Genomic DNA, 14,029 nt, shown 5'->3' with positions numbered 1-14,029 from the left:
CATCAATTTTATGATGTACATTGTCGTAAAATATATTTAATCCGCATCATATGCGTATATTACGCTGATGCAGTTTGTGTGTCGTATAAGCGTATAATTAAAATCGATTCAGTACTGTAGTAAATCGTGTTGCATGCTGAAGAAAATCATGAAACAGTAAATCATATTAGATCCTAATAAAGAACATATTACATCATATTGAAATGTCAATGAAATGCTGATGCACTCGAAAGTTTTAACCGCTGTTGAATTAAATTTCATATAGCCGCGCGAGATAGCTGGTGGATGATAATCCAGACGACCGGAGTTCGAACCCACATCGGAGCAGTTTTCACTAAACATTAATCTATGCCATTTTAAATTATTACAATTATTATTTCTACAAACATAAATACTCATATATGAAAATGGCGATTCGTGAGGCTATAATAAACATTTCACGAAAATATTTGACGCCACTTGTATTTTTTCTATGTCTGTAATAAATCGTATATGAGTATGGCAAAAGTCATATTTGGTGCTTTGACAATTCATGAATTTTAGATCGCAATTCAATTCAACATAATCGCTATTATAGCCGGTCAAAGTTGCATATTCATCCAAACAAATTCGGTAAGCATTTGCCATGTATGTATATGGCCTCCACTTTTGCATGCATATGCCAGTTAGGCGCATTATATGCCAACCAAATTTTAGGGCATACCCAGCAAACATTAAATCGCATAACAAGCGTATATATAACATCATATGCCCTAAAATTTGGTTTGGCAAATACTTACCGAATTTGTTTGGATGAATATGCAACTTTGACCGGCTATAATAGCGACTTTTGCCATACTCATGTACGATTTATTACAGACATAGGAAAAAAACAAATGGCGCAAACTATTTTCGTGAAATGTTTATTATAGCCTCACGAATCGCCATTTTTTTATATGAGTGTTTATGTTTGTAGAAATAATAATTGTTTGATTGACTTGTGTTGGGAGTGGAATATGAATGTTTGAAATGGCACAGATTGATGTTTGGTGAAAACTGCTCCGATGTGGGTTCGAACTCCGGTCGTCTGGATTATCATCCACCAGCTATCTCGCGCGGCTATCTGAAATTTAATTCAACAGCGGTTAATACTTTCGAGTGCATCAGCATTTCATTGACATTTCAATATGATGTAATATGTCCGTTATTAGGATCTAATATGATTTACTGTTTCATGATTTTCTTCAGCATGCAACACGATTTACTACAGTACTGAATCGATTTAAATTATACGCTTATACGACACACAAACTTCATCAGCGTAATATACGCATATAATGCGGATTAAATATATTTTACGACAATGTACATCATAAAATTGATATTTATTATACCGATATGCGACTTAATTTGATAATGGTATATAAAATCGAGTTTTTACATTTTATGCGATTTCAAATATACACGATACATACTTTGATTGATATTAAATGCGATTATGATTTATTCGGATTTCTTGTAAGACTTGGCACGTGCAAAATTATACGATTTAATGTTTGCTGGGTATGATGTTATATATACGCTTGTTATGCGATTTAATGTTTGCTGGGTTTGGACTGGAGGGCATTATATTTTTTATATTTTTTCTTGAAAGCTGAGGTTTCTTACATAACATACCCAAAGATCAGAGATGTGATTTTTTTCGTTTTTAGGTTATGATTTTTCAAAGTCAACCGATGATCCGAAAAATCATTTTTTGCCTTTTCTTACGAAAATTACTTTTTCAAAAATTCATAACTTTTGAACTACTGGACTGATTCAGATAATCAACACATTAAATTGAAGCCAATTTACTATCGACTTGCTCGGTATCTATAATTGTAAAATAGAACTAACGATCAAAACTCCTAACGACTCGATTTCTGTAATATATCCATAGATACCGGGCAAGTCGATAGCATCGACCGAGTTAAGGCTATCGTAGCAATTGTCGTAGTTTTTCGAGCTGTTTGATTTGCTTGTTGCATATCTCCAAAGAATTTTCTTTTTTTGGTTTGCGTCCCTTATTTTTTACTTTGGGAAACATTTTAGAAATGCTTAAATAAATACAATTTGCATCACATCGTGATGTACAGTTTTCCCTCAGTGTAGATTTTCCGTACAAGGATCCCCCTAAGATTTTCAACAGAATTCAAGTCTGAAAAGCAAGCCGGCCAGTTCAAAAAAATAAGTTTTTGGTCCTTAATCCATTACTAAGTGTGAATAGTAGCATTGTTTAGCTGGAATGTGATTTTTTGTGACAATATCCGCGCAAAAACGGTAGGAAAGAGGATTCCAGAACATGTATGTAATCCTTGAATGATGTGAAAGCTATCTTGAGCTTTCCGGTTGCACAGATTCCCACCCAAACCATGCACGACCCTCCACCAAAATTCCTGGTTGAAAAATACTGTTCCTCCTTCCGTGAATCACGCCAGTACCCATTGAAACCATCCGGACCATCCAAATTGCATTTTTTTTGTCAGTGAAGATAACATATTCATTGAAGAACTTTTTGTGATGGTATATAGAAAAATGTATTCTTTTGGAAACATTCTTTGTCACAACAAACCGTGCCTCACTGGCGGTTTTTTATTCCTTTTATTTATTTCATTTTCATCAGTTACAATTAATTACCTGTTCTCTGAATTCGCATTTTCGCTCGCTAAAAAGAGTAGAAAACCTCAACCTAACTTAACCTACCAAAACCTAATCTAAACCTAAGGTTAGCAATACCGATTACCAGCGGCAATTCGAGGTTAGTAATCAAAGTATTACGAACCAGTGACACCCAATTTCTCCAAGCAAAACCTAACCGACCTGTAGAGATATTGGAAGATCCTTCGATTTTTTTTTCATAACCAACATATTATGAACTTACGAAACCCTATTACTCCAAGCAAAGTCTAACCGACCTGAGCAGATATTCAGAAACTCTTTGAATTACAATTTTATCTTATTGTTCCACCGTGCTTCTCGTATTCCATCTTCGAACGGTATCAAATTGAAATTAATTGCCTCTACAGTAAGCCAGAGGGCAGCTTTCGATCTGTAACATTTTTCCGAAATTTGTGACGCAACCAACTCCTCTGGATCACTGATTTGTAATTCGCAAATGTATTATAGACTTGATCCACGACCAAACCGTTAAAGCTGAAGTACAAAGTTTCATCCTGTGTTTCAGTGTGTCGAGGCTACCACAAATGCTGCAAAAAGGAGAATCTATTCCTGCTATCTATTCCGGTGATTGAACATTTTGCTACGCGTAGGAACTAAGTCGTTATATATCACAAATAAGGCCGTTTTTTATCAGTTGAGAGGAAGGTTTTACTGAAATTTTCGTACAGAATTTCCCATTGCACGTTGGGCAGTTCTGTTTGCAATCAAGGTTTAATATTCATCGCATTTTGAAGGTGGTAATATATGTTCCTAAAGGGTGTGTCATATCAAATTGCATCACGGAAAAAACGCTGTAGAAATTCGCCCAGTAGACCGATCCTTTTGAAAATTTTAGACAGTAAAATAAAAACTATTAAACAACTTTTGGCATTTTCTTTTTATTCATACTTCGAGCCCAAGCCCGTATGCTCGCACCTTCCTCTTTACCCCGTCCATAAGGTTCTGTACAACGTCAGGTTGTAGTTTTTTTTTTGAACAGAAATCCATTTTCTCTTGAAATCCGCCTCCGATTTGACAACTTTTGGGTTCTTCCGGAGGGCCTGCTTCATAATCGCCCAATATTTCTCTATTGGGCGAAGCTCCGGCGCGTTGGGCGGGTTCATTTCCTTTGGCACGAAGGTGACCCCGTTGGCTTCGTACCACTCCAACACGTCCTTTGAAAAGTGGCACAAAGCGAGATCCGGCCAGAAGATGGTCGGGCCCTCGTGCTGCTTCAATAGTAGTAGTAAGCGCTTCTGTAGGCACTCCTTAAGGTAAACCTACCCGTTTACCGTGCCGGTCATCACGAAGGAGGCGCTCCGCTTTCCGCAAGAGCAGATCGCTTGCCACACCATGTACTTTTTGGCAAACTTGGATAGTTTCTGCTTGCGAATCTCCTCCGGAACGCTGAATTTGTCCTCTGCTGAGAAGAACAACAGGCCCGGCAGCTGACGAAAGTCCGTTTTGACGTAGGTTTCGTCGTCCATTACCAGGCAATGCGGCTTCGTCAGCATTTCGGTGTACAGCTTCCGGGCTCGCGTCTTCCCCACCATGTTTTGCCTTTCGTCGCGGTTAGGAGCCTTCTGAACCTTGTATGTACGCAGGCCCTCCCGCTGCTTGGTCCGCTGGACGAATGAACTTGACAAATTCAGCTTATTGGCGACATCCCGGACCGAACTTCTCGGATCACGTCTAAACTGCTTAACTACGCGCTTGTGATCTTTTTCACTGACGGAGCATCCATTTTTGCCGTTCTTCACCTTCCGGTCGATGGTTAGGTTCTCGAAGTATCGTTTTAGTACTCTGCTGACCGTGGATTGGACGATTCCCAGCATCTTACCGATGTCCCGATGTGACAACTGCGGATTCTCGAAATGAGTGCGCAGGATTAATTCACGACGCTCTTTTTCGTTCGACGATATTTTTCCAAATTTACGAAAAATTGACAGCGAAGCATGGCCAACGTGATCTATACACTCTTATCTGATTATAAGCGAAAGCTGAAGATATAATTCCTAAAAATTAAATTTCCACAGCGTTTTTTCCGTGATGCAATTTGATGTGACACACCCTTTACTTGTATTCAAATTGGAGTCCGCTTCTAAATTTCTAGCAATAACCAGCCAGCTAGGGTTTCTTGTTGAGTATCTATTGTTCACGTTATTCAACATAAATTCATCGAGGTGTTGGTTGGGATCGCGGTATGCGTGTAGAATTTTTTGACGTAGAACTACGTCTTTCATTAAGGGTGCCAAATCAGAAAACAGGTCACGTTTGCATGAAATAAAGTTAATGTTAATAACTATTTTTGCCGCGAACGGATTTTGGTGATTTACATAGTAAACGAATTGGAAATTCCCTAAGATTTGTTTAATGTGCTATACATTAGAATCTCCTGGTTTGTTAATGGTTAAAATACATGAAAACATCAAGCGTTTCCATTTTCCCATACATTTGTTCTGTCCATTTGTGTGCTTTCCCTAACAGAGCTGTCAATAACGAGCAACTTATCGACGAGCAGCGAAGGGTAAATCGTAGGATTTAAAGTCTCTGTGAACGAAGGAAAAGAAGAACGATGAAGGGGAACGCTTGCCTAGAGTATAAACAGTGGATCTCGCTAAGGAAAACTTTCATTCGGCATCGGACTGTTGAGCAATCCAGTTCACTTTGCTTTTGCTGCGCTTCGATCTAAGATTAGACCCCACTAGTGGTAATCCAACTTGGATATCGTCGTGTGGTTTTTTCAGTTCGTTTTTGGCGTTATTCGTATAGTGTGTTTTTCTTTTCGCGTCATAAATTGAACGCTTCGCGTAGTGTATGATGCGCAAGAAGAAGAGAAAGGCTGCCTCGAGCACTGCAAAAAGCGAACGCATTGCCAGGGGCAATCAAATTTTGAGGCAAGCGTCATCTAGTGAAGCACGCGATGTTGGTGCAGTGAAAAGTGCTTGCACTGAACCAAGCCTTCGCGAGTGACACCGCATCGAACAACAGCGAAGTAGGCGACTTCGGCGCGTCGGTCGAAAATGTAAGCGCCGTTACCCAGGCTGTAACCAAAATCAAGCTCCCCCACTGGTGGTGAAGGCGGTCGCTATTGACAAACTCATCAGCGAATCGGTGGGTGGGTTTTACAGCAGAGTCGAGCTGTGTGGCATTATTCAGTCTTTTTCCAAGCAGTTGTTTTGTTTTGTTTTGTTGGTGCCTTTGACATTGCATGAATGTAATAAACTGACGTTATGGCGAAGCAGGCATTAAGGTTGTGTGCCAAAAAATCATTTGGGGAATACCAAGCATCTTGAATATCGTACTGGAATGCTATAAGTTATTTGGGTTCGCGTGCCAGTCGCAAAACTGCCATTAACTAGGATTGCGCTAATCTTGATCATAATAAAGCAATGCTATTATTTTCGTGGTTGTTGATATTAACAAAAAAGAGTTTATTTCGCTTGTCTAGATACCAAGAAAGTAAATGTCGTTCTGGAATGTTGTATGTGATTAGGTTTCGCTTGCCAGTAGAAAATTTTCCCCACTAAGGGTGGCAGCTGCGCTTATCTCGAGCATGAGAATGTAATGCAACTTTTTTCGAGGTCAGTGATATAAACAGAATCGTTTCTTTTAAGAATAACGTAAAATGATGAGAAGTGTTTATATTCCTAGTAGTTAGATATATTGATGTAGTTATGAGATGTGGAATAATGGTGCAACATGTATATAATCGACTGCTGCCGAGTCTATGTCAATTACGAAAAAGGCCACCGGAATAGCGTTCAACGTAAATTTTCAATACATTGACATGAAAATAATTGCGACATATGATCAGCTAGTGTATTGTTCTGCGAGGGCAAGAATGAATCATCAATCAATTATCGTCAACTAATTCTACAATGAAAAAACATTTCAGAGATTATTCTACTAAGCAGTTGTTTCTAAAATTTCACAGCATTATAGAATAATATCCGAAGGTATAAACAAGCGACTTATAAAAAATAACAGCTTAGTTCTACGTCAACAATGCGGTCGTATCTTGGACACAACCTCCTATAATTTTTTTTTATAAACAGACTTTTAGATTTGGTTTCTACATCTTCCAATCCTAAACCATCCTTGAACGTTGGCAGGTATAATTATTTTTTCGCTACACTATGCTCATGTGAGCTTTGGAAAAACTCAGACGTCTTCCGATATGAGATGGTGTAAGATGAGGAGCTTTAACCTTTTAAGCCCATAAGCAATTTTAAGGTATTCGAAGCTGTTCTAGCTATTTTCAGTTTATTCCGGTCAGAGAGCTTCGATTTACGTGGAACTCTCTCCTTCTTACCGTATCCTTGAGGATTCGCCAAATAATTGAGCTCTACTTGATGGGATCGTCCAATCCGACGAACAATTTCTCTGATACCAACATTTTCTTGGTGAAATCCATCGATTTGTCTTTCTTCTCCCTCCGTGAGCACTTTTCCCTTTGGCATTTTCCAGATTCATTGATCAACACAACTAAAACAACGGAAAATACAACTGGTCTTATAGAAACGTGATACCTGAAAAGTACAAAAACATTCGTTTACCCTCAGCGCTTGCGCACACATAATAATCATGCAGCGTATGGTGGTCACCAATCCTACACACTAGAATATAAATTGAAGGATTGTTTGTTTACAATGACACAAAGCAGCAAGATCATCACCTGGTCTTATAAAAGTTGGACAGAGTGTATTCATTCAGATTCAAAAATAGCAGGTATTGGCGATCTAATGCAAAACGTAAACGATCGGTGAGACATCTGGATTTTGTTTTTTAACTAAGAAAATGATGCTAATGTAACCTAAAACTCAAAAACAAATCACGTATATTTTACTTCCGGGCTTTCCAAGGTAGTTCTCACATGCAGGAATCGTGCATTTTTCTACTTGTGTTTGATTGTGCTCTCGAATTTCCTTCTTTAATTCAACCATTGTCAACATTTTTATAGTTTTCACTACTGAAAGAGGTAAATAAATAACATATTATATATAAAATAGCGCAGAATTAAATTTCTTACAAACTTATCGCAACCAAATAATCTTTTATGATTATAACATTGTAATTTATGGAAAGAACTACAAACCTTCCATAAGCTCACATGGCAAAATTTTCACCGCAGCGCCGCCTAGGTGTAGATTTGTACGTTAGATCGCCAATAATTTTCACGGTTAAAAACTTATGACCAAACTATATATATATATCAATTCAGTGTGTGGCGGCTATTCGAGTCGGCTACAAAATTTGGGCGGCTGGCGAAGTGTTTGACAAATCAGCCGGCAACTCGAGCACTGACAAATCGCACAAGTTGCACAAATAGCAGAAAGTTAAGGGATAGAAGCAGAAGAAGTACTATTTAGCAGTCAGTAAGATCAGTCATACTTTTTCGTACAGCCTGCGTTTCAGTTTTTCGATGTTCCATCCATAATTTCGTTTGCTTGTGCCGTGTGTCTTCGTTACAACACAAATCCAATTATCAGATTCAGTTCCAGTTTGCGGTAGATGCTTTGAATTGTTCGTTTGGAATAATTTGCTATATCTCCTTCATCATACGTGTGTTATCATCATGCCGAAACCGAACGTGTTGATACTGGGAGGTAGGATTAGCCTCGTGATTGCGTTTTTGTGATAGTCAAGGCGTCATGAAAGATGTAATTCGATTTAATTATGAATGTACTTCTGCTTGGAAGATTGTAGCTGAGTACATAGATAGTTCCGTTTCTTCGTCAGTCTCACTGCGAAAGTGAAATACTCCACAGTTTAGAATTATCCAAGGCCAGTGCATTTATAGCTTATATCCAGGGAAATTAGCTAGCCTTGGAGCTACAGTAAAAGCCATTATTGAGAGGGGTTTTTCCACATAAAAATTCGTGGTAAACACCATTCTATCTAGTTTATATTGAATAAAAAAATAAGCTCGAAACGTTTTTAGAATGTAACAAACAATACAATAATACACAAGCACATGATAATGGTTTGCAAGGGTCAGTTGTTTTTGTTCACATCTACGGATAGAGTCTGTTATATTTATCTCCAGTGCATGTCTCTTCAACTTGTGCCATCGTTGAGAACATGGCAGAAATATGATAAGAATGAGACTTGGTAATTAGTGTGATGTGTCCATCCTGCCATCGTCTGAGTTAATACTGGCAAGCAATCTGCATGCATGAAATTAGTAGAATCAAATCGAAATTAATTTGAATTATATTTTTATTGAAATTTGAGTAGTTTTTCATAATTTAGCTTCTGTATAATCTTTATCAAGTAGTCCAATAAGACATACATGTTCCAGGTTCAAAGCATCCTGTTCGGTTTTCAAGATTAATTTAATTAAGTCATTCTCATATGTTTCAGGTTGTGGCTTCATCGGGCGTCATTTGGTGGAGTTTCTCGTCACTAATGATCTCGCGGAGAAGATTAGAGTTGTGGACAAAACACCACCGCAAATGGCCTGGCTGAATTGCCACCATACGACAGCTTTCGCAAACGAGAAGGTAGAATTTTGTAGCGCCAATCTCATCAATGGTGCGTCCTGCCAAAATGCCTTCAAGACTGATGATGCGTCAGGGTGGGACTACGTGATAAACTGTGCCGCAGAAACGAAGCCAGGCCAAACGGACCCTGTGTACCAGGAGGGTATACTCAAATTAACATTAAACTGTGCAAACGAGGCGCTTAAATATCGAGTGAAACGGTTCGTGGAGCTGAGTACGGCCAGTATGTGTTCGAGCGAAAAGACTCCCATGAAAGAAGATTGTCCCGTTGAACCCTGGACCATGGTTGGGAAATATAAGGCGCTCACCGAAACAGAACTCAGAAACATTGACGGTTTGAACTATTTAATATTAAGATTACCAATTTGTTATGGTACCGGGGACCGAAAGGGGCTGAGTAAGTACATTTTGTTCTAACTGTAACCATATGACACCCAACAATAACTGTTGCAGCTCCTCGCATACTAATTGCTGGCATTTATAAGTATCTTAATGAGACAATGAAACTCTTATGGACCGGCTCGATGAAAATGAGTGTAGTTCACGTGGATGACGTATGCAATGCCTTATGGGAATTGATGCGGAATGAGCAAACCGTGGGTGAGACGATCAATGTTTGTGATAATAGCGATGCTTCACAGGAAACAGTTAGCGAGCTTCTGGCGGATATTTTCGGCATCAAAACAGACTATTGGGGAATCGTGATGTCTAGCATGACTAAGGTCGATATGGCAGGTGCGATAGAGGAGATCAACGATAAACATCTTGGCCCTTGGGCTGAGTTGTGTCAGAAGGATGGAGTCGTAAATACTCCACTTACTCCATACATGGACCAAGAGCTTTTGCTACACAAACATCTTAATGTTGATAATAGCAAACTCCAACGTTTGGGTTATCAGTTGAAGCATCCAGTTATTAAAAAAGAATACTTAATTGAAATAGTTCAAGATTTCATTGAAATGAATCAATTTCCTCGTTCGCTTCTGGAAACCTGAGAGTACATCGAATGAAAAATAATGTTCAGTAATATTATTTGCTCAATATCGTTTGTGTATGGAATATAGGAAAAAATGATCTCGGATTTGCAATTTGGAAATATGGTATTATCTTTTTTATCATAGCTAGTAACAGAACAACGATATTTGGCAAGACTGTATATTTTGAAAGCGGTATCCAAGTGTTATTTCATTAGAGAAAAAATAATTGAACCTACACGAAAGCAATTATATCCATAAATGTTCATTGAACACAACAATATGAAACTTGTAGTGATAAATTCTATTCTTTAGAAACATCTAATGTGTAATAAAAGTACTTCAAGTATATAGACAATGTGCCTAAAGTGATCAGTAACGAATTTTAGAAATAAAAACTCAATAAGTTCACGACAAAACCGAAATTTGACTTGTTTTTTTTTTTTAATATAGAAATCGTTGCGAACTTCAGAATGCAACGCGGTGCTGATGTGCAACAAATTTTTTGCACTCAATTGAACTCTCCCTCACTCTTTGTATCCACATGCGGTATGGCGAATGAACACGCACCGAAATACATACAGTGTAGGACAAAACATTATGACCACTGCTAAAGCAAAAAAGAAAGAGACAAAACTTTGAGAAAAAAAATCGAGGAGTTGTATCCGAGACACGACCGCTTAGGACGTAGGACTACGCAATATTTTTTTTTATTTGTTGGTTTATCATTTCGGATATTATTTGGGAATACGTCGAAATTTCATAAATAATCTTTATTAAAAAGTACCGGGGTCCCTGAAAAGGTTTAATGGCTTGCATGGTTTTGCAGAATCATTTCGAGAAGCAACAATTCTTTCTTGCTTTTGCGAGAACAATACAATAATTGGTCATATATCGCAATTTGTTTCTTTATATCAATGAACATATTGCACTGAGTATTTAATGAGAGGCATCTTCAGTGCATCGCCATTCAACAAGCATCAAACACGCGTCTAACAGATGCACACAGTTGCAGCGATAAAAATGAAACATCGCGAGAATGACCGTTAATGAAAAATCGTTTCTCGACTCTCGGTCAAAACCGTCAACAAAGCTAGGAGCTTGTTGCATCAGAACAGAACCGATGCGCACGAGAGCAAATACGAATGGCGAGTAAAAGTATCGAAAGTGTGCTATTCACATGTACGGGAAATGAACAAGCTAAAGTTTCGCGCAACGAAAACAAGCAACACACACAAAGTCAAATACTGATGGCTAGAAGCGATCTATAATCATTTATACTCTTCTGATGCACTTCAAGTGAAATATTCGCTAGCGGTCACAGCTCGAGGGGAAACATAAAACACAAAACGAGCAGAATAAGCGACCTTTGTTGTTTCGGGAACAGAAAGATTCTAAGAATTACCCTCAGAGGAAATAAAATACTCAACGCTAGCGACAATTTACATACTACGCAAGCGTGGAGTTTACTTCGCAAATACAGGTCGGACTTGATTATCCGGAGTATTGATTTTTGTTTCACTCCGGATAATCGAATCCTCCGGATAAACGAGTCAAAACATTTTTTTTTCTTTATTTGTTTTTTTGCATGTATTTTTCGTTTTTTGAAAATGAAAGAGGAATTTGATTTATTATTCATCTCCTTAAAATCAGAAAACACCTTTCTCACATGAAAAAAAATTAATTTATCCAGATTCTCTCAGGAGGTGATAGACGATCATATTTGATGAAAAAAATCCTCCTACGCATATGTTCGAATTTCAACAACGACAGAGTTATAGAACTTTTTGTTTTGTTTTGTACTCTGTTGCTTCAAACTGGCTCTACATTAAAAAGTACGCTACGGAAGACGATTCTGATGCTTTCATTCGAAAGATTTAGTACAGGATATAGTAGTGGAACAACTAAATTAGTGAATTTTAATAACATTTTGGAAGTGAAACACTTAAAAGTTAATAATGTGTTAATGTGTTATTATTAATTTTATCCTAGAAATTTATATTAAACTAGATTGTTTCTATCAATTAAAATGAAGTTGCTTAACCGCTCCACGATTTGTTCTTTGACGCACAACTTCCATCTTTTTTAATTTGGCTGCCATATCGATATAAACAATTCCTGGTGAAAATTCAAGCAAAATCTTCAAAAATCACGATTTTTACCCCACTGTACATGTAATAGCCACTTGAACTTCACCTTAACGTTGAAAGGTTACATTTCTTCATGAAATAAGCCATATTTGAAATATAAAAAAAAAATCCAAACTGAATATAATCGAGTCCAAAATTGTGTATAATCGAATCACATATAATTGAGTCTGTATATAATCTAGTCCGACCTGTACTGTATTCTATTAGTCAAATCATTTCATTTGATACCAATATTGAGAGGATTGCAAAAAATACATAGTCGACCATTTTGTGGCGGCGACCTTTTCGAATTTATGTTGTTCATAGTGTAGTGTATTCTCCAAATCAAGCCATTCAGCCATTTTTTTGCGGCGGCCAAATTGAATTTTTCAAGATCATGGAATACGCAGTTTTATAACGCAGTAGAATAAATGTATGTTCCAAATTTCAGATCAATCATTCAACAGGAACGGGGTCAATTTTCTATTAATGTGGGACAACCCAACAAACATTCAAACATACATAGAAACAGATCAAGCTGAATGAAACCATTCAAAAAGTAATTAGTTGTTTGGGGACTGCGGCCATCTTGAAATTGGATTTTTCATTGTCTGTTATGTTCTACTAGTCGAGAACTTTCTTTCGATACATTTTTGGGCATTTTTCATAAATAACTGTGTTCTACTAGTCAAGCCCTTTCATTCGATACCGATATTGATGGGGTTCTGAGAAAATATGTAATCCGCCATTTTGTAGTGGCCGCCATCTTGGATTTGCATTTTTCATAAATAACTGCATTCTACTAGTCAAGCCATTTCTTTTGATACCCATATTAGCTCAATATCGAATTATTATACAAATTATTCAAAATTTTCGAAAATCAAAAATAAAATACTCCGGATAATCGAGTCTAAAATTCCGCATAATCGAATCCCGGATAATCGAGTCCGACCTGTATTCCGCTATCCCCCTTCCTTGTTTCTATTCTAGCGGCTGCATAAGTTGGCCGTTATTGACGGCTCTGTTCGGGAAAGCACACAAAAGGACAGAACAAATGTATGGGGAAATGGGAATGCTTCCAATTTTCATCAATTTAAACCTTATAAAGACTATAGGATTGTAATGTATAGCATATCAAACAAATCTTAGAAAATTTCCAATTCGATTGGTATGCAAATCTTTAAAATCCTTTCGCAGCAAAAATAGTTATTAACGTTAACTTTATTTCATAAAAACGTGACCTGGTTTCTGATTTGGCACCCTTAATGTAAGACGTAGTCCTACGTCAAAAATAATCCGCACTGGATTGGATTATTCTTTCTCAAGGATTTGTCAATCCATTTATAATAACATCTGTTCTACGCATAGTTGATAATGTTGACGATTTTTTGGCAATTTTCACTTTTTCATAAAACGATGTTTTAATGCCTAAACTTCCGGAAAAACACGAAAAAAGTTATAGTTTGTTCCCAGCTTTTAAAAAACAACATTAAGCTCAATTGGTCGGTGTTAAGTCAGGCCGGACCATGTGACATTTTTATGATTTCGAGAAAAGCGAGTTTGAAGTTTGGTTTTCATTGAGCGATCAAAAGAATTTCGATAAGTTATTCCTGCTGTACGAGTTATTTACCAAATGTGATAAATGTAAAATGTAGTTTACAAAATGTTTAACCTAATGCAATCGATAACTCTATTTTTTTTATTTTGCGACTTGGTCCGCTCTGACTTAACACCAATTGTTCCA

General features: G+C 37.5%; 1 protein-coding gene across 2 annotated transcripts; it reads left to right on the top strand.

Annotated features, from left to right (window-relative positions):
- Positions 1–7,982: 7,982 nt before the first annotated feature.
- On the top strand, positions 7,983–10,581 carry LOC129763887 (uncharacterized). Of its 2 annotated transcripts, none has more exons than XM_055762922.1 (3): positions 7,983–8,285; positions 9,043–9,579; positions 9,636–10,581. In XM_055762922.1, the coding sequence occupies exons 1-3, from the start codon at positions 8,255–8,257 to the stop codon at positions 10,175–10,177; spliced, it is 1,110 nt and encodes a 369-aa protein (XP_055618897.1). In that variant the 5' UTR covers positions 7,983–8,254; the 3' UTR covers positions 10,178–10,581. The 2 variants fall into 2 exon arrangements, with proteins under 2 accessions (XP_055618897.1, XP_055618898.1); XM_055762923.1 differs by lacking the exon at positions 7,983–8,285 and adding an exon at positions 8,766–8,790.
- The last annotated feature ends 3,448 nt before the right edge of the window (positions 10,582–14,029 follow it).

This window comes from Toxorhynchites rutilus, chromosome 1, assembly GCF_029784135.1.
Source record: "Toxorhynchites rutilus septentrionalis strain SRP chromosome 1, ASM2978413v1, whole genome shotgun sequence".
Classification (NCBI taxonomy): Eukaryota; Metazoa; Arthropoda; class Insecta; order Diptera; family Culicidae; genus Toxorhynchites; species Toxorhynchites rutilus.
The sequence above is the reverse complement of the archived record's forward strand: the minus strand, read 5'-3'. Positions and strand labels throughout refer to the sequence as shown.

What these genes read in the sequence shown, in the direction of transcription:
- LOC129763887 (XM_055762922.1), top strand. Translation starts at nt 8,255, where the DNA reads ATGCCGAAACCGAACGTGTTGATACTGGGAG. An exon ending in GAACGTGTTGATACTGGGAG is followed by an intron (nt 8,286 to 9,042) that starts GTAGGATTAGCC and finishes CATATGTTTCAG; the next exon opens with GTTGTGGCTTCATCGGGCGT. An exon ending in CGGGGACCGAAAGGGGCTGA is followed by an intron (nt 9,580 to 9,635) that starts GTAAGTACATTT and finishes TAACTGTTGCAG; the next exon opens with CTCCTCGCATACTAATTGCT.